Source organism: Panthera tigris, chromosome F3 (assembly GCF_018350195.1).
Source record: "Panthera tigris isolate Pti1 chromosome F3, P.tigris_Pti1_mat1.1, whole genome shotgun sequence".
Classification (NCBI taxonomy): Eukaryota; Metazoa; Chordata; class Mammalia; order Carnivora; family Felidae; genus Panthera; species Panthera tigris.
The window spans coordinates 58,057,098-58,084,908 of record NC_056678.1 but is presented as its reverse complement, the minus strand read 5'-3'; the positions used below and the strand labels follow the sequence as shown (position 1 = coordinate 58,084,908).

The window sequence follows — 27,811 nt, the reverse complement described above, 5'->3', positions numbered from 1 at the left end:
ATTTAAAAAATAATAATAATACAAATAAAGTAGTAGGAGGCAGCTCTAGCTGAGAGGTTGCGAGGGAAAGGTAAAGCTCACAGATGGAAAGATCGTGCCCCTCCCTGGTGCGGAGGGCATCCTGGAGCACTTGTGTGGTGTCGTAAGGCCAGGACTAGAGTCTGCGTCCGCCCCGCCAACCCTGATTCCTGCCATCCATCCATGAACGCAGGTTTGGAAAATGAGTCCAGAGGAAAGGAAGGCTTCTCCCCAAGGTCCGCCACAATAGCGAAGCTGGTTAAAGATGCTGTCTCCACACCTCCTTTCACCTTTGAGCCTCAGTCCCACCCTTCAGCCCCAGTCAGAGGGATGAGAGAAAAGACAAGAGGAAACATCCCAAGAGAGGCCTCCTCCATGTGGCTGGGCCTTCTCGGGAGGGCACCATTCCTGCTAATCACGATTCCTTGCCCCTGGCTGGTGCTCCCTCTAGAGATCTAGCGGTCAGAGCAGATTTCTTGAGAGGGGGTCAGGTATAGAGTGTAGGGGAGGGCAGGGTCAAGCAGAATCCTTCATTTTAGGTCCCACACGTCCCATGAGCTGCTGGGCCTGTGAAGAAAGCCCGAAGGGAGGTATGCGGGACTTTCCAGAGTCACCGGTCCAAGAAATGCCTTTTCAGGAGCGTCCCTGCAGGCAAACTTTCAGGGTTTCATGGACCAACAAGACCTAGGGCAGCGTCGTGTTCGGGGATGGCACCAGCGCCCTGGCTAGACCTACAGTCGCGGCCTGGTGTGAGAGCCTCTCGGGCACATCTGAGGGACTCTCCGCCGTCATGGGCCGCTCCAACTTGTCACCCTATCAGAGTCCTGGGGTCGCGTGCCTGGTGCTCCAGCCTGCCATTACTGTGGGTCACAGCCTCACAGACGGCTTCCCAAAGTCACAAGCTGGCCCGGCCTCCGCACGGTCTCACCGAACTGGCCGCGATCCCCGAGCGCACCTCCTCACCCTGCCCCTGCATCCCTAAGGGCACAAAGAGAGGAGGAGGAGATCTCTCAGTGCCGGACAACTGCCCGATTTCCAGCGTGCCTAGCCTGATTTCTGTCTGCCCTGGCATGTACACGTCGCTGCTTCTGTCTCCTGGGCGTGCAGCTCCCACTTTTTCTGTGGAACAACCATGAACGTGAGCCTTTGAGCAGCCTGCCCGGGGCCTCTCTCAAACTCTCCTTCTCAGCATCTCCAGCTCTTGGCTGCTAATTCTCTGCTGCGATGAAAGCATAAATTGCCACCTAGAATGAAACACAACACCCAGCAGGAGTGGACGTTCTGACCTGACCTCGAATGTCCATCGCCCACGGCAGTAAGACCGTCCTGAGGGTCTGTGACGGTCTCTAATCCTGATCCTATATTTCAAGTGGAATTGTGTGCAAATGGTCAGTATCCAACACAAACGAGGCATCAGCCCGGCCTTGGGCATGAACCAACTCATTAAATATAAAATCAACACAAGTAAATGGCTCTTAAATCTCACTGACACAAAGCTTGGCAGGTCCTCTGAGATTCTAGGGGTCATTGGAACTTCTCTCTCCAGACAGGAATCTTCCTCCCACCCTGAGGGGCAGAAGGGGACCCCCGACAAACGATGGTGTCCGCACGCCCCCTCCATTCGAGGGCTGCTCTGCACCACAGACAACGACAGGGTCTGCAGGAAGTGTGGCCTTTGACACAGAATGGGTCGCTGGGGAAGTGGATGTTACTATTTACAAAGGGCTAGAAATTCAGGCGAAGGCATTCAGCTTGCCACCGATCACAAATCCCTAGGAACAGCTACCGAACCAACCTTGAGTTTGTCACTGGTGCGTAACTATTGGCTGTTCTCAGAGTCAATCTTCACATGGTTTCTTAACTCCCGGCTGCATTCCACCACGCGTTCCCAAGGTCCCATTCGTAACGTTACTTGCCGAACTCTTATTTTTGCCTCAGTCTACCTGTAGTTTCAGCACAAAGTGGGTTTACTAGGGGAAGGTGATGGGCCAGGTGACCTGACCGATCGTTTTCGCTCTCTGCTTCGTGCCAAAGGTGCAGAAAGCAAATTGGAGCGAATCACCAACCAGAAAACACACATAGATGCACCTGTTGACCTCCAAGGTTACCTCGGAGCTGGGCTAGATTCCAGTGATTACTAACCTCTTTTATAAAACCGACGTGGAGAACGCACAGCTTTTCGTGAAAAGCACGTTTGCTTGACAGCCCATCGGAGATGGGTGTTCGCCTGGGGAAGCTGTGTGTGAGCAGCTCCATCTATAAGAGACCCAGCTCTGGTCGGGCGGCACAATTACCGGCTTCGCCCATTCACATCAGTCAGGCTTCAAAGTCCGATTTTTGTGCCAAGAAGTTAGTAAGACCTGAAACGAGTTAGAGTAGCTTCCGTTTATTTACAGTTTGGGAACATTTTTTCACGATTTAGTCAGCTTCCTAAGGACAAAACAGCAGTGAAGGATATGGTTCCTCAGCTCTTAGAGCTAAATCATTAGAAAGTAGAAAGATTAGATAGCGGTTTTTAATGAACTGACATGATTTCCTCTTCTTTGAAAGGTTTTCAGCGGCCCATTTCAAATCACAAAATCACGCTTCTTCTCATCCACGGACTCCAGAACTTTCTCACCCAGAATTTGAGGAGGAGCACCCAGCCATGAGTTGATGAGACCAGCAAGGATCCCAGGGGGCTTTGTGACAACAGAGCCACCCTCCTGAGAGCTTTTAGGAAATCAAATACTTACAGCTGAGAAGCAGAGAGTACCTGGAGGGTGTCCCCACTTCCTTAAAAAAAAAAATCAGGAATAGAAAATTAAAACCCAATCACAGGTATTTTTTTTTTCAATCTTTTCCACAGCATGGGCTAAGCTATCATTCGCCACCACCAGGGGGCGTCATCTTTCTGCTTCTTTTTGCTCATCCGCCAAGAGGGGCGCCACTATTTCACTGGGCAACATTTAACAGCGTCTCGGTCGTCTTCCCCTCTCTGGGGCTACCGCCCACTCTCCTATGTTGGGAAAAACGTTTGGATCACTAATGAGATGTACTTGACATTTGTCTCAAGACAAGGAAGTCTGTGTCTGTCTTGCTTTCCACGTGTTGCCTGTGGGCGTCTGCCAGCAATGGCTGTTCTCAATGGTTGACTTTGCACCATGACATTTCTGCTGTTCTACAGCCCAGAGGCACTGCGTGCTATTGAAGGATCCATCCAATCCTGTGGACGTTGTCTGAGAAGTAGAAGTGCCAGTTCCATGATGATCTATAAGAGGTTGACATCTTAAGTGTTTCCTGAAGATCGGGGTCTTTATGCTTCCTCAAAATGTAGTCCAGGGCTTGAGGAGAAAAGGGATGTGACACTCCAGCCTTATCTGGGGAGCTATGTCATTTCCATTGCATTCTTCCAGAACATTCTTCACACTTCCCCACTCTTCCTCTTTCTCTTCTCTTTCCTCCGGAGTGGTAATGAGACGATGGAGGTTAGCCCTCTGGATAGGTGAATGGAAAAGGGGAACAGATTCCACAATCACAGTTAAACAAGGGATTTTCGGTGTTCTGCCTTGTCATTTAAGTGCCTTGCAGATGTCCTACTAAGCTCCCAAGGACTTATTTCTTTGCCTTGTGCACTGGGACCCTGGGAAGGACTGAGGCACAAAGAAGTCTAAAAGGCAAAAAAAAAAAAAAAAAACCCCGGAAGTCACAGACCCAAAGAAGCTGCTGAGGTATCGGTTCCACAGGCGTGCTTCCCAGCGTTGGCGTCTCTGACGATATCTTTTTTCAAGGTATCTGATATTCCAGGACAGGATTCCTGTCACTGGCCCAGCAGGTGCACAGGATCTCCCACTCTGACTGTCCCTGGGTTTTCCAGAACAAAATACTGCCCAAAGAGAGGCGATTTTCCGTATAGCTTTTGCTCAGAAGGGTCACACAGGCGATAACTGCAATGGGAGAAAGAGCATGATGAGTCTTGGCCGAAAGAAAGCAAGAGCTCAAATGGCCTCTTGGTTCTTCTCAGCTGAAGTCAATGCCCGCCCCCCGCCCCGTCCCCAACCCACAGCCACCGGGGGCCCGGCTCCAGACAGCACCAACCCCATCAAGGTCTGACAGGACGGCGCCTCCTGGGGTCGTGCGGGGAGCAGCCCACCCGGAGCACAAACCCTGAAAGGCACCCAGCCCCCCACTTCTTTTCTCCATGGAATGTTCCCTCTGCCGGCCTTACGAGATGAGGCACTCGGGACGTTCAGACACCCTTTACCAGCTTCCTTTGCCCCAGGCGGCTCTCCTCCCGGCTCCCCTGCGTCTGTCACTAGAACCGCCCGTCCTACCAGCCCCTGGGCGTGGAGCCCCGGGGTCATCTAGTCCACCTTGCCCCTCACTTTCCGCCGCTTGTCCCTAGCTGCCAAGTCCTGAGCTTCTTCCTGCGCCACGGCCTTGCCTTGGCTCACTGCTTCTCCCCCCTGCCCTCGGCATGCTCGGACCAATGTGACAACTTCCCAACCCATCTCTTTTCCTCCTTCTCCGACCGCCACCCCCCCCACCCCCCGGGGCTTCCAATTCATGGTTGGGACGAAGCTATGCCACTTCCTTCCTTTTGCTCTGGTCTTGTCGTTCCCAGGCCCAGAAACTGTCAATGGCTCCCCGGTGCCTAAAGACAGCATTGCAACTCTTCAGCGGGGCATGCAAGGCTCTCTACCTGGCCCCAGCAGCTTCTCCAAGCCTGTCACCCCTCTGCCCTTTACATGAACCTGTGTAGCTCTCCAATGGATTACTAAATGTCCTTTTTTTTTAATGGGGGGGAGGGGCAGAGAGACAGAGGGAGAGAGAGACTCTTAAGCAGGGCCCATGCTCAGCACAGAGCCTGACTCGGGCGGCGGGGCGTGATCCCACGGCCCTGGGATCATGACCTGAGCCGAAATCAAGAGTCAGAGGCTTAACTGACTGAGCCACTCAGGTGTCCTTTCTCCATGTCTTTTTATCTTGCTTTGCATTTTACTGGCTCAGAGACTCCTATGGGACACCACCCCTCGTCCACCTCCCCGTGCGTTATAATTCTACCTTTTCCTCAAGGCCTAACTCAAACGCCACATCTCCTAAGAAGGAAGCCCAGGATCCCCCAGCCGGGAGTATCTTTCCCACCCTCGATTTTCCCTGCCGGCTCCTGGAACATTCACATGCCTTGTCCTAGAGTCAAGGCACACGTCTACCTGTCTGCAAGATTGGTGGTGGGGGGGGGGGGTCCCCGGAGAGCAGGGACTGTGGCAAACTCCCTTGTACTGCTCACAGGTCACCAGTGACCCACAATCATTTGTTGAATGGATGAATGTGTTGGTGAGCAAAACCCTCTAGTCGAATCAGTATGAACATCTTCGTCAGGCCGAAAACACGAGCAGCACAGGAGGGCACAGGGGCAGATGTGTGGGAATAACATGGCGAGATTCTCCCCTTACCCCCCTGAACCGGGAGAAAGTTTTCCTCCAGTTTCGCACTTAAGCTAACTCCAATTTTACATCACCTTTTTATTTAAAACATTTTTTTGGAGAGAGGGAGAGAGGGAGGAAGGACGGGAGCAGGGGAGAGGGGCAGAGGGAGAGAGAGAGAATCTCAAGCAGGCTCCCCACTCAGTGCAGAGCCCGATGTGGGGCTCGATCCCACGACCCCGGGATCATGACCTGAGCCGAAATCGAGAGTCGGATGCTCAACAATCGACTGAGCCACCCAGGCACTCCAAAATATTTTGATAGAAAACATTAATTTTATTCTACAGTGCTTTAAAAAGAAAAAAAAAAAAAAACGTTTGTGGCAACCTGGTCCTAATTTCGTTCATCGGATCAGAGGGGGCAGATGAGCCACTGGAGAGGATCAAATCCAGAGGCCCCTCGCCAGGCTGCAGGCACCTTGCCTGACCGGCTCACTGCCAAGGGCGCCTGAGAACCGAGGTCTGGCCCCTCCACCCACAGTCACTAGGCTTCCTACCCAGGATGCGACTGATCCTTGGTCATCTATATTCCTTGCGAGTGTGGACACAGGCCTGGAAAAACTGAGTGGGTTGCTATTAAGTCTTCTACACAAAGGTTTGGCCATTCATGGGTTTCACCTGCCTTCTCCCATCAACCACTCACATATACACTCACTCCCCCCACCAGGTAACTGAGAGTGCAGGGCCCCTTGCAGCCCGGCCCCTCAGCGCAAAACGGGGCAAGAAGGTTGGTTTGTACAAGCGCAGGTTTGGTCACCTGGTTCGCAGGCGGCAGTCCATTTCGGCGCCTGGGAATCGAAACAGGAAGCGCTGTGGCAGCGGTCGAGCCCTCCAGGGCTCCCCTACAACCCTCCCCCACTCTTGTCCCACCTTCCGGTCCCTTTAACACGGTCCCCCACCCCTCCCCGCAGGGACGCGGGAAGACCCCATAAACGAGTTCATCGGCGACCTCTTGTGGGCATGAGTGGGTACTGCAAGCGGTCTGCAAATTCATGTGCCCACCGAGCTTTGTTCAACAGACGGCAGAGTGCTGTATCTTGTGGGGATCGCCTACGATTTTTCTTCCCCGCATATGTACTTTTTGGTGGGGATTAATAAATTACAAACGCATTTAAAGGTTCCTTTCTTAATGCATTTTCCTTTTTTAATGAGTAGGGAACCTACAACTTCTCTAATGAGCAGGAGGTCCAAGCCCCTGTGTTTAACTTCAACAGAGGTCTCCAAACTGCAAGGGTAAGTGTGACTGGAAACGCTGCCACCTGTAAAGTACGTGCACTGGTGCCGGCTGCTGCCCATTATCACTCTGCCCGGTCTGCTCGCTTACTGGTCAATGCCCAGGCCGTGGCTACAAGCATGGTCTCTGGTCACCTCTGGGTCCCCACCTTGGGGCACAGGCCACTTCTGAGACCTCACAATCTACTACCTCAATGGCCAGGGTAAGAATTAAACAGCACTGGGGGGCACCTGGGGGATTCTGTCTCCCTCTCTCTCTCTGCCCCTCCCCCACTCATGCTCGCTCGCTCTCTCTCTCTCTCTCTCAAAATATAAATAAATGTTTAAAGAAACCTTTTTTTTTTTTTAAAGAAAAGAATAGTTCCATCTCCATATTTTCCCACCTCCCCTCCTCCTCTGTGCCGCCCGCTCTGAACTTTTCCCAGGCAAGGGCTCCCCTGGGTTTGGCCCACGGATGGTCCGCAGCGCCTGACCTATTTCTTCTCTCGTTGCTCTGCCACCTGCATTCTGCCAGCGGGCGCCAGGCCTCCGCGGGTGAGGCTGGCAGACAGGTCTCCCCGCTGGGGACCAGCAGGCACCACACTCCGGGGCACCTGAGGACACGGCAAAACGCAAAGCAGTCTGGCGTCGGAGCGACCTGCCCGAGAGCGGGGAAGGTGTTCTGGGCGCTACTGTTTGCTTTGCTTTGCTTCCCGTGATTTATGTCCCGAGGCCGGGCCTCTCTCTTCCAGATTTATGGCCACCTGTCCTGGGGAGAGCATAAATTACTACCTCTATGGCAGCTCCAATCCCCGTCAGAAACAGGGGAAGACACCTAGGTGGGCTGCTCCCTCTCCGGGGGGATTAGGAGCCATGGGGGGGTTGGGGGGTGCTGGGCTGCAGAAAGCCTGCAGACCATTGGGAGAGCTGTGCTGGTTCCCGCGACCCCCGCCTGCTTGTCCTCACTCCGTGTGGGGGTCAATTATCCTCCTTCTCTAAACACAGATTCCCGATGCAGGAGGCTGTTCCCACCAACAGAGACACTCTCTAAATCCAGAGGGAGGGGGTGACAGACACCAAGTCACGTGATGGGGGAGAGAGAGAACAGGATGCACAGAAAAAGGGTGATGGTCAATTCCTACAATCGCTCAGCTGGTCTGCACACAGAAGCATCCAGATCTGTCCTACCCGGCTTGTTTCAGAGGGAAGAACACCCATGGCCTGCACGAGAGGGGGACCGGCGGACACTCGGGACAGCTGGCCGCAGAGCCAGGGTTCCGGCTCCCGGGACAGGGCTCTTTCCGGGGCCACCTGCCCCTCTCCCTGCAGCTCCTTTACGGCCACAGGAAGTAGGAAGAGCAAGTTCTGCTTTGTTCTGCCGCTGAATGAGTGAGTGCGTTTGGAGGCATAGCTGGTCTGTCGTTGCTGCTTCTCAAAACCCCACTCCCCTTACTAATATTCCAACACACATAGTATTTATTATTACAGCTCCCAAACATGCACACAAGTTAAAAGAATTTTATAGCAAACACCCACTTACTCATCACCTGGACACTACATGTAACACTTTACTGTATTTCCTTCATCACATTTTATCCATCCCTCAATTCATTATATGTACATTTTTGCATTTGCAAATAATTCGCGGACATCAGTGGACTTCACCTCTACACAGTTCAGCTGGCATATCATGTCCTAGAGTTAAAATTTTCGTTACTTTTTCTGGGGTGGGGGGGAAATGTACATGCAGTGAAATATACAACTCTCAAGTATGCTATGATATTACATTCTTTTTTAAAGTTTATTTTATTTTTGAGAGAGAGAGAGAGACAGCGCACAAGTGGGAGAGGGGCAGAGAGAGAGAATCCCAAGCAGACTCCGTGCTCACGGTCCAGAGCCCTCCACGGGGCTTGATCTCACGAACCCTGAGACCATTACCTGAGCCAAAATCAAGAGCTGGACGCTTAACCAACTGAGCCACTCAGATGCCTCGATCATATTAAGTTCTTAATATTAGGTAATAAATATTAAGTTAAAGTGAGAAAGTTAATTAATGTTGTTTTGAGCATTGAGGAATCCACAGTGCCCCTCAAAATGATGAGAGCTGCCTTGGGCTGTCTGTACCCCTCTTGGAATGTTCCTGCAACTCTACACCCAGCGGTGGGAACCCAGGTGAAAAGCAGCCATTTGCTATTCATTTCAAGAATACCTCTCCCGGGGTGCCTGGGTGGCTCAGCCAAAGCGTCCGACTTCGGCTCAGGTCATGTCGTGGTTCGTGAGTTCAAGCCCCGCATCAGGCACTGTGCTGACAGCTCAGAGCCTGGAGCCTGCTTCAGATTCTGTGTCTCCCTCTCTCTCTGCCCTTCCCCCACTCACACTCTGTGTCCCTCTCCCTCAAAAATAAACATTTAAAAAGAATTTTAAAGACTGCATATAAAAATTTTTTTTTCTCATAATTCCATTACCACAAGAGCACCTCCATTCATGTTTTTGTTTATAAATTTCTAGTCCTGGGGGCGCCTGGGTAGCTCGCTTGGTTGAGTGTCCAACTCTCAATGTCAACTCAGGTCACGATCCCAGGGTCATGGGATTAAGCCCCATGTCAGGCTCCAGGTTAAGCATGGAGCCTGCTTGGAATTCTCTCTCTCTCTCTCTCTCTCTCTCTCTCTCTCTCCCTCTGCCCCTCTCCCCCACTCACTCTCTGTCTCTCTAAAGGAAACAAAAAACAAAACAAAACCTTCCAGCCCTTTATTTACTCATGTGCTTTTATATATTTTAAAAAGTAAAATCAAATAAAAAAATAAATATATGTGCTATTTTGTTATCAGCTTTTAAAACTCAGTGTTATTTTAACTATCTTTCGATGCCATTTAAACTTATCTCTGTAACTGTATCTTTCACTTAAAATGTTTTATTATGAATACTTTAAAGTTAACATAAAAGTAGAAATGCTGATGGGGCACCTGGGTGGCTCAGTTGGTTGAGCGTCTGACTTTGGCTCTGGTCATGATCTCATGGTTCGAGAGTTCGAGCCCCACATCATGCTCACTGCTGTCAGCCCAGAGCCTGCTTCAAATCTTCTGTTCCCCTCTCTCTGCCCCTCCCCCTGCTCTGTGTGTGTGTGTGTGTGTGTGTGTGTGTGTCTCAAAAATAAATACACATTTAAAAAAAAAAAAAAGTAGAAATACTGCCATCAATGCCCGTATAATTATCACCCAGATTCTATTTATCAAAGTTTTGACACAATTTTCCATGTGACCTTTTTTGTGTGTGTGTGCTGTAGTAATAATATACAGCACATCCCAGACATCATGTCATTTCCCCTAATTCCTTCAACACCCTTCTCCAAAATATATGTATCTATCTTATATCCAAGTGCCATTATCACACCTAATAAACATTTGGTATCATCAAAGACTCAGTTCCAAATTTGCCAAAATATCTAAACAATGCATTTCTTTAATCGGTTCCTTTGAATCATGAATTCTGAATGAGAAATATAGTTATTTATGCAAGGAGACATTCTGGGAACCATGGCACCCAGGAATATCTCCCCAGTTACCCAGTCACTAGGAACCCCCTCGGCTTCAAGACTGTGTGTTCGTGCTATTTTCTCTGCTTCCCAGAGACGTTGAGGTGCCTGCTCCTACCTCTTCAAGGTCTCCAGCGGCTCCTTCCTGCTCATGACGCCAGTGTCTGGGTCCACCGTGGTTAAAATGCACCTGGACACACACACACACAGCATCATACAAGGGACAAAGCAGGCTGACCTCGGCCCTCCCACCGTCTCCACTCCGGGGGTGGAAGGAAGTGCCTTACCTGGAACAAGCCGTTACTCTTTTCAGTATGACGTCACCAATAAGAAGCTCATCCCAAGAATCCTACGGGGACAAAGCACAAAATTCATAAGGGCACTTCCGAGCCTTAGCTGTGACACACCTGTGTAGGGACTTCGCATGAGCTGACACCTAATGAAGCCACTTATACCGTAGATGGGAGACTTTTACACCAGCCCCGAGAAGCCACACACCCTCCTGTCCTCTCTCTGCCTATGACAGTTCATGCCCCTATAGTGAAATGCTCCCTCTGCTCTCACTGATAAAACTGCAATCGAAATTCATCTCCCGAGCGCCTGGGTGACTCAGCCGGTTAAGCATCCAGCTGCAGCTCAGATCATGATCTCGTGGTTCATGAGTTCAAGCCCCGCGTCGGGCTCTGTGCTGACAGCACAGAGCCTGGAGCCTGCATCAGATTCTGTGTCTCCCTTTCTCTCTCTGCCCCCCTGCCACTTGTGCTCTCTCTAAAAAATAAATAAATACACTTAAAAAAAAAAAAAAAAAAGAAACTCACCTTCCTGACTGATCCCATTGGACTCAAGGAGGAGCGAATGGAGGGGTTGGGATTGACAGAGGGTGTGGGTGACAGAAAGGACATGGACAGGGGGTCACTCTAAACTATGCATGCCTCTGCTGGACCTAGATCCTTAGGACACTGATATGTTCACCTTGAATCTCCCCTTGCAGATACGAACAAATCAAGAGTACTCCCCACACCCTTATGGGCTCCACCGCAGGGAGCTTCTCAGGCATTTGCCCACAGCCTGGGTCACTGGTGCCTACTTTTCAGGACAAATAAAATCAATGGACTAGCACCCCCTCGAATCCAGCAGGGGAGACAGGGCATACACACAGGAAAAGTTAACGATCAATATATTTTTGAGGGTTCCAGAAAATTCGAGAGAAAGCAAAAATTGGAGAGAAACCCACACTGTGCGTGGGTTTAACTACACAGGCAAGAATTGACCTGGAGGTTTTAGAAGAACAAGCCCTCAGGCTGCTCTGGTCAGGGGAGGTTTTAAGGAAAAGATAGGATTTGAATGGAACCTTCCAGAACAGAGACTTTGGAAGGCACGAAAGAAGGGTGAGGAGACTGGGGAAATAATTAGAAGGAAGACACTGAAGAGACATAGAACATCTAATCATAGTCCTGAACTTCTTACCCTGGGAGAGAAGTGCCAGCTGCCTCAGGGCTGAAGACAAAAATTCATGAGCTAAAACCAACCTGCCCTGTCCGGTGTGATCACAAGCCAGAGACCTGGAGACTCAGAAATTTAACTCTCGGAGTGTATATCATTCTTGCTATATGTATTGCAGCTGGTTTTTTAATGTTCTTATTTATTTTTGAGAGAGAGAGAGAGCGCGCGCACAAGTGGGGGAGGGGCAGAGAGAGAGAGGGAGGTATTGCAGCTTTTAAGCATAAAATGGGTCTCTTAACCATAGGTCCAAAAAAGCTGGGCCCCTGGGGTTAGAGAAGCCCCATCCTGTTCTGTGTGTGTTTGTCCACCAGGGGGCACCATGGTCATAAAAAAACATAAAAGATCCAAGAGAAGAGAAATGTGGGCTCTGTTAGGAAATTAATTAATTACTAATTAATTTATGTGCACTAGAAACTGTTGGGGATCAAGTCACAGATAAATAAGGTAAAAAATTCCATAATAAGGGAAGCCAGAGATGTAAGCGGGTCCAAGCCCTGAGCCCTGTGATACTCGGGCCTTGAGCTGACCCCTAGCGGCCCTGTCATCTCCCAATCCGTCGGTGCTAACAACATCCTTGTGGTCACCTAACACCCTGCATTCACCACCTTCGTTGCCTGTCTTGCTGGCCTGTTCACAATCTGATCGCCTTAGGAGAAACAACCATGTTTCTTCAATCCTGTTTTCCACAGTGCAGCGGACCCAGTGGGACTAACTCATCGTGCAATGAGTGACATACTACTGTAGTCAGTTAAGTGTCCCAACTCTTGGTTTCAGTTCAGGTCATGATCTCATGGTTTCATGACTTCAAGCCCTGCATGGGGCTCCACCCTGACAGCGTGGAGCCTGCTTGGGACTCTCTGTCTTCCTCTCTCTCTGCCCCTCTCCCACTTGGCTCTCTCCGTCTCTCTCAAAATAGATAAATAAACTTAAAAAAAAAAAGAGTGACATGTTATTATAAAATGAGCTCAGCCACAGTGTTGTATTAACATCCAATTTAAAATGTGAAATGTTCCCAGCTAGGAAACACTCAGAGTTATAAAGAAATGAAGGCCTCTAAAACAAGATTCAGGGGCGCTTGGGTGGCTCAGTCAGTTAAGCGGCCGACTTCGGCTCAGGTCACGATCTCGCGGTCTGTGAGTTCGAGCCCTGCATCGGGCTCTGAGCTGATGGCTCAGAGCCTGGAGCCTGCTTCCGATTCTGTGTCTCCCTCTCTCTCTGCCCCTCCCCTGCTCATGCTCTGTCTCTCTCTGTCTCAAAAATAAATAAACGTTTAAAAAATAAATAAATAATAAAACAAGATTCAGTTCAAACAAATGTAAATCTGAGGTCCTACTCTGAGAGAGCTGTCTCCGCTCATTTTATCTACATCTGACCATCTCAGAACTTTGGGGCAGGAAACATCATCAACATGACCCAGGGCACAAGGATCGCAAAGGGGAAGGAAGCTTAAAGTTGGTCACAGTTGAGGGAATGCCTCAGTCAGGCTCCTTCACTCTGATTATAGGAAAGAGACCATCCCCCACCTCTCTATGACACTTTCTAAGAGCTTTTCCACAGATTGGTATAAACCTTGATTCCAGGGGAGCTGAAATCATCTGCATTTTACAACTGCAAGAAGCAAAGGCCTTGAGGGGTTCAAGGACTTGTCCAGGGTCAAACAGCCACTTACTGAAGCAGGTGGATTCAAACCCAGGTGTCCCAACCTCACATATGCTCCTTAGAATGTTCAGAGTTCCTCTGGCACATGGTACTGTCTGGGTTCAAGACCCAGCTCCTCCACTTTGTGCCATGGGATAGCCTCAGGCGAGCCAGGTCACCTCCCCAGGCCTCTCCCTTCCTCCTTATAAAAAGGGAATAATGACCTTCACCTCCCCAGGCTGCAAAGCACAGTGTGAGCATTAGGTGGAAGCCACCACCCTTTTCCTTTTTCTGAGAAGGAAAACCTTCAGGAGAAACTGCTTTCCTGGCCTCCACTGGTACAAGACAAATATCAATGAGACGATCAAAAGCAACCAACACTGATTTTCCCCTCTTGTCTGAGTCCAGCTGAACTGTGCTGGATGTGAGCAAGGACAGATGAGCTCCCTTGTCACAGTGGAACGTGGAGGGACAGCCCAGGGCAGGCTCTCGGGGATAGCGCACGTTTCCCGCCTTATACTAGAAGCTGACCTGCCATCTTTGGAAAGCTTGGCATGTCTAGAGCGTTTGACGTAAAACATCAGAAGTGGATTTGGAGGTACTTTTACTGCCCGTCACTGACTGATACTGCATTTATACTTTTTACGAGTCACCTTAGCCAACCTGACCCTTTGACAAACCCGTAAGGTAATCCTAGGCAGAAAGGATCACTCCATTCTCCAGGCAGGTACACAAGCCTACACAGAGTCATGCAGAGGCCAGCAAGGAAGCTGGAGGCGGACCTCAGAGCCTCGGGTTTGAGTGTGGGCTTCAGTTTCCTAGATTGCTTCTTTCAGCACACCTAGCTCTGTCCTCACAGTAAGACGGAAAGACAGAATCCGTCTCCCTGAGTGTAAGGGAGTAAGACTCAGTCACTTGGACTCAGTTCTTCCCCTGCCCTTTACCTCCACTTTCCATCTACAAACACCCACCACCAGAACTCTGGAACTCCCATCTGAGAGCTGGTGCCTCTGTCAAGTACCCACATCTGGATGGTTGCCACTCACCAAGCCTCTAGGCCACCGACCTCTGCCTTCATGGTCAACAAGGAAAAGAACTAATGAAATATCCAAAGACAATGACAAAGGTAAATCTGCTGCCAGAATCATGTGACACCGTGGAAGCCCTTCATGCTAAGCCACAGTGCAGGCATCTGAGGGCAGATTGAGGGTGGCAATGGAAGAATTTTATAGGCCATCCAGCTGGGGAACCCCACCCCCGACGCTGCAGCAGCCATACTGTAAATGCCTATCTTTCCCCAGGGACCATCAGTTGAACAGGAAAGCTAACTTCAACAAGACATGAGTATACCCTGCCTTTGTTCCATGGCCCACACACATCACGTATTTTATGCTACGTAAATTTGGCTCAAAAACCAATCCACCTACTGGGAATTATGCTGAGGAGTCTCAGACCCTGAACTGCTCCCTGTACACCAGCACCTCCACTTCATCTATATCTGTGTCCTCCGTGCTGATGTGTGAACTAATCAGGTGCTCAAGAACTCTAAAAACTGAATGGCCCAGCATACCACCAATAACGCATGAATCCTTTGGAATAATCTAAAGCAACATCAAAGAATTTCATACCTTAAAAAAAAAAAAGTTAAATCCAAGGAAAGGGCAAAGGAAAGCAACTTGTTACCTCTGCATAGACACCACACCCTGAAATGACGATATTGGGCCTGAAGTTAGCCACTTTAACTTTCTTCTCCAGCCTGGAGTTGAGATCTGCCAAAGATGCCTCAGAGAGAATCAAGAAGGGGCTGGCATCTGAGTACGCAATCTGGGAAGGAAACAGAAGTGGTTAGAACGTGGCACACAGAGGTCATATGTGGTTAGTTCCTAGAACCCTCCCCTCCCCAGTTCCCAGCACACACACACACACACACACACACACACACACACACACTATTTCTAAGTATTTCTTTAGTTCTTTATATAGAAAAGTCACAGAGGTTCAGAAATCTTAAAGAGCCTTGCAGATAATAGGAATTACATGATGGAATGAAAAAAAAACGTGGCCTTGGGATCCTAAAGCTGCCACTGGCCAAGTCCCCTTGAGGAAGTCACTCCACCTTTCTAAGCCTCAACTTCTCCAGTGCTGATGAGCTTCATGACCTCATTATGGATGATAAAAATATTCCCTGATTCCACGGATACCTATTTTGATGCCTCCTGCAAATCAACATCAAGTACTTTTACTGACTATATATGGAATTTTTTTTTAATGGCCATAGGAATTGTGCTACCAACCCCTCCTTTTACCATGAATCCTTACATTCCTATAAGGGCCAACTTAGTCACTTTAAGTCTGTGGATCTCCATGCCCACACTCGTTTGCCCAAGCATGATCTGACCATTGCAATCACACCGTAAAAAGGTTGAGCTCCACATACAATTACAGAATAGAGTGGAAAAGTTTTGAAACCCTGTTGGCACTGGAAGGCTTACATAAATAGGAAGGTAGATGGCCATCAGGAAAATGCAAGAGTCCCCCAAATCAAGAAACACAGAGGAAGTTCCCAAAGGAAGGGCTTTAATTTTGCCTGTTCCTTAGAATCCCCAGCTGCTGTTCAGGCCAAGCTTCCTGGGAGCTGCCTGGCAAAATGACAGAGCAGAGCTCAGCGACATGCTGCCCTGCCTGATGGGCTGCACGTGACTGCTGTGCACTCCTGAGAAAGCCTGCCTTCCACAGGACACACCGAAGGCCAAAGCCAAGGAATGCTCCTCTGACCTGGTCTGTGGGCTGGAACACATCCATTATTTGGTGAGAACTTCTCGGTCGCATGTGAGGCTCATAGTGCACCAGGCGGTAGGGCTGTGTCTTCAGGAAGCTAGTAATCCACTGGGCCGCAGCCTCCCCACAGTCCCTGCCCTCGATCTCCAGGCCGTGCACTCTGCAGGGAGTGGCAGGAGTAAAGCCTGGTCATGGCTCTGAAAACATGGGACACCCTACCATGTCCTACACATATCAAAAAGCTGTGATGTCTTGGGGCAGCTGGGTGGCTCAGTCAGTTGAGCATCCGACTCTTGATTTCAGCTCAGGTCATGATGCTAAGGTGGTGGGATCAAGTTCCATGTCGGACTCCATGCTGAGAATGCAGCCTGCTTAAGATTCTCTCTCTTTGTCTCTCTCTCTCTCCCTCTGCCCTTCACCTACTCATGCTCTCTCTCTCTCTCTCTCAAATTAAAAATTTAAAAGAAGAAGAAGAAGAAGAAGAAGAAGAAGAAGAAGAAGAAGGAGGAGAAGGAGAAGAAGAAGAAAGAAAAGCTGTGATGTCACTGTGATTCTTTAATTATCAGGAAACATGATTTTAGCCTGGTCCTGCCTCTGAACCACTGTGTAAACACAAATGAAGTCACAGTTTCCAGCCTTGCTTTATCCAGGTTTACAATAGAATGATACATGCCTGTGCCTCCCTATCTGGAAGGAATGCACGGGAGAAGAAAATCAGATCGGATGTTTGAAAAGATACTGAGTTCTCCAGAGGAAAACAAATGCATCAGTATCAAGTAAACTCAAAATTACTGCAAAATCTGGTCCACGCAGCTGGATAGCAGCCAGAAGTCTTTATTAATAGGGTCTGGCGATATTTTACCAGTATGATGATAATACAACTAGATTCAGCAACGTATGTGAAAATGTTCTATAAAATCTAAAACAGTATAGATAATACTCATAATCTAATTTGGGAGCACCTTGGGTGACTCAGTCAGTTAAGCCTCTTGGTTTCAGCTTGAGTCATGATCTCACAGTTCAGGGGATCAGGCCCTGCGTGGGGCTCCGTGATGATAGCGTGGAGCCTGCTTGGGATTCTCCCTCTCCCTCTGTCTCTGCCCCGTCCCTACTGGCAGGCTCTCTCTCTCTCTCTGTCTCTCTCAAAATAAATAAGCTTAAAAATAATAAAATCAAATTAATTAAATTAATTTAATTAAACTAAAAAGATAAAATTTGCATCAAAACATGTCCCATTATAAAATAATAACAGGGGCACCTGGGTGGCTCAGCCGGTTGGGCGTCCGACTTCAGCTCAGGTCGTGATCTCACAGTTTGTGGGTTTGAGCCCACGTCAGACTCTGTGCTGACAGCCCAGAGCCTGGAGCCTGCTTTGGATTCCAAGTCTCCCTCTCTCTCTGTCCCTCCCCTGCTCTCACTCTGTCTCTCAAAATTAAATAAACATTAAAAAAAAATTTTTTTAATAATAACAATAATAGGGACCCCTGGGTGGCTCAGTCGGTTAAGCGTCCAACTTTAGCTCAGGTTGTGATCTCACAGTTCGTGGGTTCGAGCCCCGAGTCGGGCTCTCTCTATGCTGACAGCTCAGAGCCTGGGGCCCACTTCAGATTTTGTGTCTCCCTCTCTGTCTGCCCCTCCCCTACTTGCATTCTGTCTCTCTCTGTCTCTCAAAAATAAATTAACTTAAATAAATAAATAAATAAATAAATAAATAAATAAAATAATCTAATTTGATTTGATTGCTACTAATAAGCATAGGATTTGAAGTCTCCCCCGCTCTCCCTGATATACAGCATGCAGGACAGTATGGGAGTTATACGTATCTCACAGCTGCAGAGAGGAAAGAAACACTTCGGATAGGCCAGTGTTTCTAAAGTGTAGGACCATTGCTACTGTGGGTATTCAAGACAATGGTAGTACTTGGGTACAACAGGAAAGAATGGTGAACTGCACAGAGAGAAAGTAATTCTATTCAGTTTCATGATAGGAAGTCCCGAATGTCCAGCAACACGTGATGATAATCTCTTTCTAAAAAGGAAAAACAGACCTCAGGTCCAGAAACCTCTACGGGCAATAATTTCTGGCTAGAATTAGGTAACATTCCATTTGTAGAATATTTATTATTTCAGTTAACTCCTCCACCGGGAAAGTTGTCTAGGTATCCCTATACGGTTCCCTTTTTAAATAAATGCATTCAACGTTTGTTTGTTTTTAAGCTGAATCAATTGGAAGAAAAGCATTAAGTAAAAACAGTTGACCCTTGAACAACATAGAGGTTAGAGGTGCCAACCCCCCATGCAGTCAAAAATCCACCTAGAACTGATGACTCCTCCAAAATGTAACTATGCAGAGCCAACTGTTGACTAGAAGTTCCACAGTAACGTAAACAGTTGATGGACACATATTTTGTGTGCTCTATGTATTCCATACCATATTCCTTCAATACAGTAAACAAGAGAAAAGAAAATGTTACTAAGAAAATCTTAAAGAGGAAATGCATTTATAATGCTGTACTGTATGTGTTGAAAACAATCTACATGTAAGTGGATGTGCAGAGTTCAAACCTGTATTGTTCAAGGTTCAACCGTGAGAGAGGTGGTCTGTGACCAGCATGAATCACGGTTGTGTTGTGCAAATGCCCAACGTTTGAGAAAGAGGAGTCAGGTAGACCTACTTGGGTGTGAATCCTGTTCCCACAAATGACTAGCCCAGTGACCTTGGAGGATATTTCTTACTCTGTGCCTTAGTTTCTTCATCTATAAAATGGGGATATGGGAATGCAAGCTGGTGCAGCCACTCTGGAAAACAGTATGGAGGTTCCTCAAAAAATATGGAGGTTCCTAAAAATAGAACTACCCTACGACCCAGCAATTGCACTACTAGGCATTTATCCAAGAGATACAGGTGTGCTGTTTTGAAGGGACGCATGCACCCCCATGTTTATAGCAGCACTATCAACAATAGCCAAAGTATGGAAAGAACCCAAATGTCCATCGATGGATGAATAGATAAAGGAGATGTGGTATATATATGCAATGGAGTATTTCTCAGCAATCAAAAAGAATGAAATCTTGCCATTTGCAACTACGTGGATGGAACTGGAGGGTGAAATTATGCTAAGTGAAATTAGTCAGAGAAAGACAAAAATCATCTGACTTCACTCATACGAGGACTTTAAGAGACAAAACAGATGAACATAAGGGAAGGGAAACAAAAATAATATAAAAACAGGGAGGGGGAAAAACCTAAGAGACTCAAATATAGAGAACAAACAGAGGGTTACTGGAGGGGTGGTGGGAGGGAGATGGGCTACGTGGGGAAGGGGCACTAAGGCAGCTACTCCTGAAATCATTGTTGCATGATATGCTAACTCATTTGGATGTAAATTTTAAAAAATAAAAAATTAAATTAAAAAATAATAAAAATAAACCAAAAACAAAAACAAAAAAATAGTAAAATGGGGATAAAATCACAACCTTCTTCTGAGGGTCAGGGATAATCTATACAAAATCCCCCAAAGCAATTCTCAGGTTTCAGATGTGCTCAGTAGATGGTAGTAATCACTCTGGTTTTGTTTTATTGTTTTGTTTTGTCCAGTTATTTCAGGTTAGCTTTCTTCATAGCAGTCTCTTATGATCCTTCGTATTTCTGTGGTATCAGTTGTAATGCTTCCTCTTTCATTTCTGATATCATCTGAGTCTGCTCTCATTTTAAAATGTTAAAATGCATATTAGGACACCCTCAGGATGAAACAGTATGCTAACATGAAAACTGTTACTTTGAAGATTTTTAATAATATGAAAAGGTACTCAACATATCAACTTAAGAATATGACATTAATCGTGTATTTTTATATTTTTATATTATTTTTACATTGTTTCTTTCCAAGTATGAGCTACAAAGACAGAAAGAAAACATCGGAATATTATTTATAGTTACCTCACAGGTTTTTGTTGACTCCTGTTTTTTTAGTTTAGCATTTTACAATTTTTCAACAATGAATATGTATGATGTTTATAATAAAAAAATCATCAAAATTAAAATAAGAACATATCAGGTCTCAAACTCTAAGACAGTGTCGAAACTATACTGGTATTGCATCTTATAAACTTCTTGGGGTCTTCAGATACTTTTCAGCTAACTCGGATCTATATTTTTTTGCTGTGATGTTACTTTCTATGATAGGCTTGGACTACATAAAAACAAAATGCATTCACAATGCATTTTATTTTATTTTAATTTAATTTTTTTTAACGTTTATTTATTTTTGAGACAGAGAGAGACAGAGCATGAACAGGGGAGGGACAGAGAGAGAGGGAGACACAGAATCAGAAGCAGGCTCCAGGCTCTGAGCCATCAGCCCAGAGCCCGACGCGGGGCTCGAACTCACGGACCGCGAGATCGTGACCTGAGCTGAGGTTGGACGCTTAACCGACTGAGCCACCCAGGCGCCCCACAATGCATTTTAATTCAACATACAGAAACTGTGACAAGAGTAGAATTAGACCCAATTCTAATTTTCCCATAATGGGATAAAAAGTCAACTCTAGACATGAGCTCTCAGAAGCGAAGCTAGTTTTCCTACACTAATCGCTTCTTGGCAGTCCTTCTAATGTTGGGGAACGAGCCTCTGTACAGAGTGACCTCCTGGCTGAGTCTGTGCCCTCACTACATGCAGACCCCTGGGCATCTGTGGCTCAGATCACTCTTCTGGACGTAGGTGTCTTTTCTGTCTAGAACTTCCTTTCATTAGTACCAAATGTTCACAAAACATTTGCGACTTCATAGTTTACAAAAACATTTGCGACTTCTTTCCTAGGTGTGGAAGGTTCCCAGTCCTTCCAGGCAAAATAGGGCAAGTCCTATGGTAATGGTAGATCTAATCTCACCTCCTCCTGGACATTTTCCACTGTCACTCCCACCCCATTTTTGTCCTTTATCCTTATTTCTCTCTCGCTGACATGTGAATATGCTTTTTTCCCATGGTTTTCTACATAGGACTTCTACATAGGACTTCTCTGTCTCTCAGCCCCACATTAACACACATTTCTGAAGCTGCTTCCTTTTATTTTTAAGTTTATTTACTTGTTTTGAGAGAGAGAGTGGGCGAGAGTGCATGTGCACACACAAGCAGGGGAGAGGCAGAGAGAGAGAGAAATAGAGAGAGAGGGAGAGAGAGAGAGAGAGAGAGAGAGAGAGAGAGGGAGAATCCCAAGCACGCTCTGTGCTAAGCAGCACAGAGCCTGATGTGGGGCTCGATCCCAAGAACCGTGAGATCACAACCTGAGCCAAAATCAAGAGTCAGATGCTTAACAGACTGAGCTACCCAGCTGCCCCTTTTCCTTCTTTCCTTCTTTCTCTCTTCTTTCTTTCTTTTCTTTCTTTCTTTCTGTCTTTCTGTCTTTCTGTCTTTCTTCCTTTCTTTCCTCCTTCCTTCCTTTTATTTTTTTTTTGAAGCTGCTTCCTTGTTCCTCTTTGTTTTACATCATCATGATGTTGAGGACTTGGCCCTACATACAGTATGTTCTCAATCAATGGTTAATTATCACCAGTGTCTTTTTTTCAGGACTCCTCCTAGTTCACGCTCCCTCAAAACTGCGTGAATAAATACTCACGCAAGGAGTACGACATACCTTTCCCTTACCTGCACTTGTACACAGCATTTGTGGCAGGTGTCTTGATGGGCAACAGCAGGTCCTTCGTGTAGGCTGCACTGAGGGTCAGGGCATCGCCCTCACAAGTCAGGGAAATCAGGACCAGACGGGGTTCCTGCCGAGCAGTGACCATGTTCCCCTTCTCGTTGACCACAAGCCAAAACCTGCCATGTTGAAAACCCAAGAGATGTGTGGCCCAATGTGAAAGGCATCCAGTCACTGCGGGAGCTCTGGTCATGCACAGTCCTCTTTCATTTCCTCCCCATAAGCCTGGTGTGTGTGACTGTGTGTGTGTGTGTGTGTGTGTGTGTGTGTGCGTGTGTGTGCGTGCGTGTCTGTCTGTCTGTCCTAAACATCAACTCAACAGCACAGCAAGGCTGAGTCTGTCCCATTATTTCAAAGGGTTTGGTAACCACTCAAGCATCCAATGTATATAATCTCTTCAGAACCTGCAGAGCTCCTTGATGACACAGAAATCAAAGACGTTATCATACTTTCATCTCAACTGCGAGAAGGTCTGACCACTTTTCGTTAAACGCGCCCCGAGAGACGACAGGAAACGATTTCCCAGAAAGACTTGAAGGGCACACGGAAGGAAGCACAATAACGAGATTGTGGCTCTATTGTTCTCAGAGCGTGGACTTCGGCAGAGAAGCATACGGTGCCACATGTACCTTGCCAAATCCACCCCCGCCTTTTAAAACATTAATGTTTCAATATTCAGGGCTGTGGATGCTGCAATTTGCTCAAAGGTCTATTGTTACCATGGACGATATTTCTTCTAACCCCAGACTCCTGACCTAGAGGTACTTCCAAGAAAAAAAAGATACATGGAGAAATCAGAGCAACAGGAAACTGTCTGGGGGGGCGGGGCGGTGGGGGGGGAGCCATTCGTACGGGTTATTTCTCAGCTGCCAAGGAAGCTGAATATATTGACATTTTGATCATTTCTCACTGGGTCGAGTGACTACAGTTATAGAAGTGAGCTCGTGCTCTTGGAATCCACAGACATAAGATTGAAAGACGGCAAATACGTTAGGGCGTTAAAGCTCCTGTGCGCCACCCCCAGTGGGTCATCATGGTTGAGATGTTTCAGCTACACGAGAAAAATAAGGTTAATGGAAGCCCTTCCCTGAACTGCCGATCGGCCCTCATCCTGGACCCAGTCAGAGCTCTGCCCTGCCCCAGATCCTTGCTCCCAGCACATGAATAGTCTTCTTCGTGTAATAATTCTTCCAGGTGATGATGGCGGTCTGATCTTTCTAAACTACAAATCTAGAAAATTCCACCCCACCCCCGCCCCCATGAAAAATCCCTCCATGGTTCCTGCTTTCAGGATAAAACCCTGAATCTTCAGCAAGGCAGGCAAGGCCCTTCATAACCAGCTGCTCACCAGCCATTCACAACCCCCTGTGCCCTCACGCAGGCCAGCTTTTTAAATGTTTTTAATTGTGGTAAAATATATGCAACATCAAATGTCTAGCATGCTCCTCCGTATATCCAAAAGGGTTGAAAACAGGGCAGATACGCATACCGTGATGTTCACAGAAGCAATGTTCACAACGCCGAAAGATGGAGGAAACAACCCAAGTGTCCATCAACAGAAAACAGATTTGTTTTTTTTTAATGTGTTCTTAACTATCTTAGGTGCACAATTCTATGACCCTGGGTACCTTCACAATGTTATGCAACCATCACCACTATCTATTTCCAAAACTTTGTCGTCACCCCAAATAGAAACTTTGAACCCATTAAGCAATAACTCCCCCTTCTCTCTCCTCTCCCCTGACCCCCTGGGAAACTTCAATCCACATCCTGTCTCTATGAATTTGCCTACTGTAGATATTTCATATCATTAGAATCATAAATATTTGCCCTTTTGTGTCTGGCTTATTTCACCTAACATAATGCTTGTAAGATCCATGCTGCAGTGTGGATCAGAACTTCGTTCCTTTTTGTGGCTAAACACTATTCCGGGGTGCGTCTATACCACATGTTGTTTATCCAGTCATCTGTTGATGGATATGTGGGTTGATTTCACCCTTGGACTACTGTGGGTGATGCTGCAGTGAAGGCTGGTGTACTTGTATCTCCGTTTTCAGTCCCTTTCGGTCATTCCCTCAGAGGGCACTAGCCTTTCCCCCAGCATACCTTCCCCCCGAGTCCGGGGTCTTTACCCTCCTGGCCACCCCAGAGAGTTTCTGGGGCTCCATCTCTGTGCTCCCTGGCACTGGTCACACGGAGTCCGCTATGCCCCTCACTTCTTCAGGCTTGCTGGTAGCATGATGACAAAAATAGCGCCTGCCACAAATGCCAGCTCTTGTAATTATTTATTATCGTATGAGCTCAGTAAATACTCTCAGTCGGTACAGTACAATACCCTTTGCCTCCGGGGCCTACAAAACAAATTCAATACATCGGACCGTCTTTCGGAGTTGGTGACCTCTGTACAAACCATGAAATATCTAGGATTCTCGCCTTGCTTCCAGAAGCAAAGATGCAGAGCTCACCACTCACAAATGTCGTGAATGGCCCTCCGCCTCTCTGCTGCAAGGCGGGGGGAGGGGCGGGGGCGGGCCACGGCCGTCCCCCCTGCCCAGTTCTGGATTACTTGCAGGAGCTGGGGGCTCGTCTGGAAGGAAAGAGCTTGAGGCGCAGCCTTAGTGAGGCCCCGGGCTGGCCTGACGCCAGACCCGGAAGAGAACAAAGCCGCTCACTCCGGGCCGTTGCAACCTTCGCTGAACCCCAGGAATGCACGCAGATCGTGACTACCCTGATAGGCCATTAATAAAACGACTCTTCACAAAGCACCCACGTGCTAAACAAAACAAGAGTCCTGGCTCCCCCGCTGGGTGGCGCGAACCCCAGTTCCTTTGTTCATAAAAAGAGTGCCGGCGCGCATTAGGGAAACAGAGGCAATAGCACTTCTCCGGCCGCAAGAAGCTTAAGCTTCAACAGCCGTCCTTAGGGGCGCTCCACCTGGGTGCGCCCTTTGAGGGCTGCGCTCCGCCGCCCCAAGTTTCCCCCAAGTTCTCCAGAGACAGTTGAATGAAACTAATGTGGCGGGGACCAATCCCTGGAAGCTCGCCGCCTCTGCTAGATGGGGTTGAAGATGTTGGCGGGCACGCGACAGACACCTGGGCGCCCCGACCACTGCTCGGCAGGAGCGCAGACGTGAAAGCGCCCGTGGGGGGTGGAAATGCAGCCGTCTCGGGAAAGCGGGTCGGGACACTTAGGCCCTGGGTCTCGGGCCCCTGGGGTCGGCTGTTGGGACGTAGTTGCCCCTCGTTCTCTTTGTCCTTGCCCCATTGAAAGGGAAGGAAGGACCTGCTGGCGGACTCTGCAGACCGCCCCCGCCCCCGCCCGAAGCCCTCCCCGCGGAGCCCCGCCCGGCTCGGCCCTACCTGTCCCGCAGGTGGCCGCAGCGCAGCCCCAGGGCCGTGCACTCCGCCGCGCTCACCGCCACCCCCTTGCAGGACTTGACCGGGTAGATCCAGAGCTGCGCCACCGTGCCCACCTGCTGCAGCCGCCGGCGCCGCCTGGACCGCGCGCGGCGCCAGGCGACGGTCCCCAGCGCCACGGCGGCCAGTCCCAGCGCGGTCACCGCGAGCCAGCCGGGCCGGGGCTGCGCGGGGAGGCGCGACGCGGGGAGGCCGAGGCGGCCCAGGGCCGACGAGCCGGCGGCGCCCATGGCGGAGCGGGCGCGGGCGGCGACAGCTCCGGCGGGCCCTCCGCGGACGCCCAGCCGCCACCGGTCCAGAGAGCGGTCGCCGCCTGGTGCGGCCCTTGGCCCGGAGCCCAAAGGAAGGGCCGCTCCCGAACCCCTTCCGGGCCGCTCGCAGTATCGCACGACCTTCTACCGAGGGGTGGCCCCTGGGGCGCTGCGGTGGGAGGGGGTGGCCCCGCTGCTGCAAGGTCCTCGCCCCACCGCCTCCTCCGCCTTCCGCCGCCTGCGGCTGCAAGGCGGTGCGCCTTCCCCCACGACCGCTACCGCTACAAGTGACCTCTTTATTTACGTATTTATGGGTTTTTATTAAACGTAAAATGGTCAGATACCAAGTTTGCAGGACAAAGCGTGATTTCTAAATTAGAAAGCAGGCAGCGGGGAGATCCCTGTCTTGGGGATAATGGAGGGCTGGCACGGAGTATCCGCTGACCTCCACCACCCTCCCCGCCTGCCAAGCAGGACCAGGGAGCTTGCGGGAGCCGGAATGAGGGCGGCCGGATGCGACCAGGCGCGCAGGGCCGGAGAACAGGGGCTGGCGGGGAGCTGGCCGTGCGCCCGGGCTCTCCGAGCCGCAGGTCGGAGTTGCACTGGGCGGACGAGAGCGCCCTCTGCAGGGCTTAGGGCGCGGTGCGCTCCTCCCGGCAGCCTTCCCTGGGGCCACGGTTTGGAAGGTTGGTACTGGCACAAGATCCGGAGGCTTCAGGGCAGAAGGGAATGTCCAACTGGCGCTGCAGGCACTGACCACAGTCACTGGTCTCTTTCAAATCAGGTCATGTTTCAAACCACAAGGTCAGTCATCAGGGTCAAGGTGGTTTAAGAGAATTAGGCTCCTGGGGCACCTGGGTGGCTCAGTCGGTTAAGCGTCGTACTCCAGCTCAGGTCATGATCTCGCAGTCTGAGTTCGAGGCCCGCGTTGGGCTCTGTGCTGACAGCTCAGAGCCTGGAGCCTGCTTTGGATTCTCTCTGTCTCTCTCTCTCTCTGCCCCTCCCCACTCATACTCTACCTCTCTCTCAAACATAAATAAACATTAAAAAAAAGTTTTTTTAATTATCCTGACACTTGAAAAAGAATGAAACTGCACCTCTACCTTACATCAGACACAAGAATCACCAAAATATGTGACAAGACACCAAAAGCAAAAGAAAAATAAACAAGTTGAACTAGTCAACCTAAAATGCTTGTGTCTGGCAAAAGAAACCATCAACAAAATGAAAAGACAACCTACAGAATGGGAAAAATTATTTACAAGTCATGTAGCTGATAAGGGGTTAATATCCAAAAATTATGAAAAACTCCTACAATTAAATTGCCAAAGAAAAAAAATCCAATTTAAATATGAGCAGCATTGGGCACTTGGCTGGCTCAGTAGAGCATGCAACTCGATCTCGGGTTCAAGCCCCACACTGGGTGTAGAGATTACTTAAAAATAAAACCTTTAAAACATTTTTTTTTATGTTTATTTATTTTTGACAGAGAGAGAGAGACATAGCATGAGCGGGGGAGGGGCAGCGAGGGAGACACAGAATCCAAAGCAGGCTGCAGGCTCCAAGCTGTCAGCACAGAGCCTGACGCGGGGCTCGAACTCAGACCACGAGATCATGACCTGAGCTGAAGTCCGATGCTCCACCGACTGAGCCACCCAGGCGCCCCTAAAAATAAAATTTTAAAGGGGCGCCTGGGTGGCTCAATCAAACTACTGACTTTGGCTCAGGTCATGATCTCTAGGTTTATGAGTTCGAACCCCACGTGGGGCTCTGTGCTGACAGCTCGTAACCTGGAGCCTGCTTTGGATTCTGTGTCTCCCTCTCTCTCCGCCCCTCCCCCACTTGCGCGCCTGCTCTCTCTCTCTCTCTCTCTCTCAAAATAAACATCAAAAAATTTTTAATAAAAATTAAAAAATGAAATCTTTTAAAAAATGAAAACTTAATAGACATTTTCCACATAAGACATACAATCGCAAACAGGTACAGGTACTTGACATCACTCAGCAGGGAAATGGAAATCAGAACCACAGTGAGGTATCACCTCACATGTGTTGGAATGGCTATTATCAAAAAGAGGTAAGTGTTGGGGAGGCTGTGGAGAAGAGGGAAGACTTGTACACTGTTGGTGGCAATGCAAATTGGTGCAGCCACTATGGAAAACAGTTTGGAGGATCCTTAAAATTTAAAAACAGAGCTGCCAGGGCGCCTGGGTGGCTCAGTCAGTTAAGCATCTGACTTCGGCACAGATCACGATCTCACGGTTCGTGAGTTCGAGCCCTATGTCGGGCTCTGTGCTGACA

At 48.7% G+C, this 27,811-nt stretch overlaps 1 protein-coding gene across 3 annotated transcripts in view; it reads right to left on the bottom strand.

Annotated features, from left to right (window-relative positions):
* The window catches only part of MTARC1 (mitochondrial amidoxime reducing component 1), a 38,349-nt gene extending 12,859 nt beyond the window's left edge, over positions 1-25,490 (bottom strand). For 2 of the 3 annotated variants that reach the window (XR_006213975.1, XR_006213976.1), the window contains exons 1-7: positions 25,204-25,490; positions 21,790-21,963; positions 16,143-16,305; positions 15,051-15,191; positions 10,514-10,575; positions 10,345-10,416; positions 2,161-3,944 (exon numbers count right to left, since the gene is read on the bottom strand). Coding sequence is in view for 1 of the 3 variants with exons in the window: in XM_042976293.1 (XP_042832227.1) it covers positions 3,818-3,944; positions 10,345-10,416; positions 10,514-10,575; positions 15,051-15,191; positions 16,143-16,305; positions 21,790-21,963; positions 25,204-25,490 (1,026 nt within the window). In the remaining 2 variants the exon portion in view is untranslated. Of the gene's footprint in view, positions 1-2; positions 3,945-10,344; positions 10,417-10,513; positions 10,576-15,050; positions 15,192-16,142; positions 16,306-21,789; positions 21,964-25,203 lie in introns of those variants that run through there. The other variant, XM_042976293.1, reaches the window with a different exon arrangement.
* Between the last annotated feature and the right edge of the window lie 2,321 nt (positions 25,491-27,811).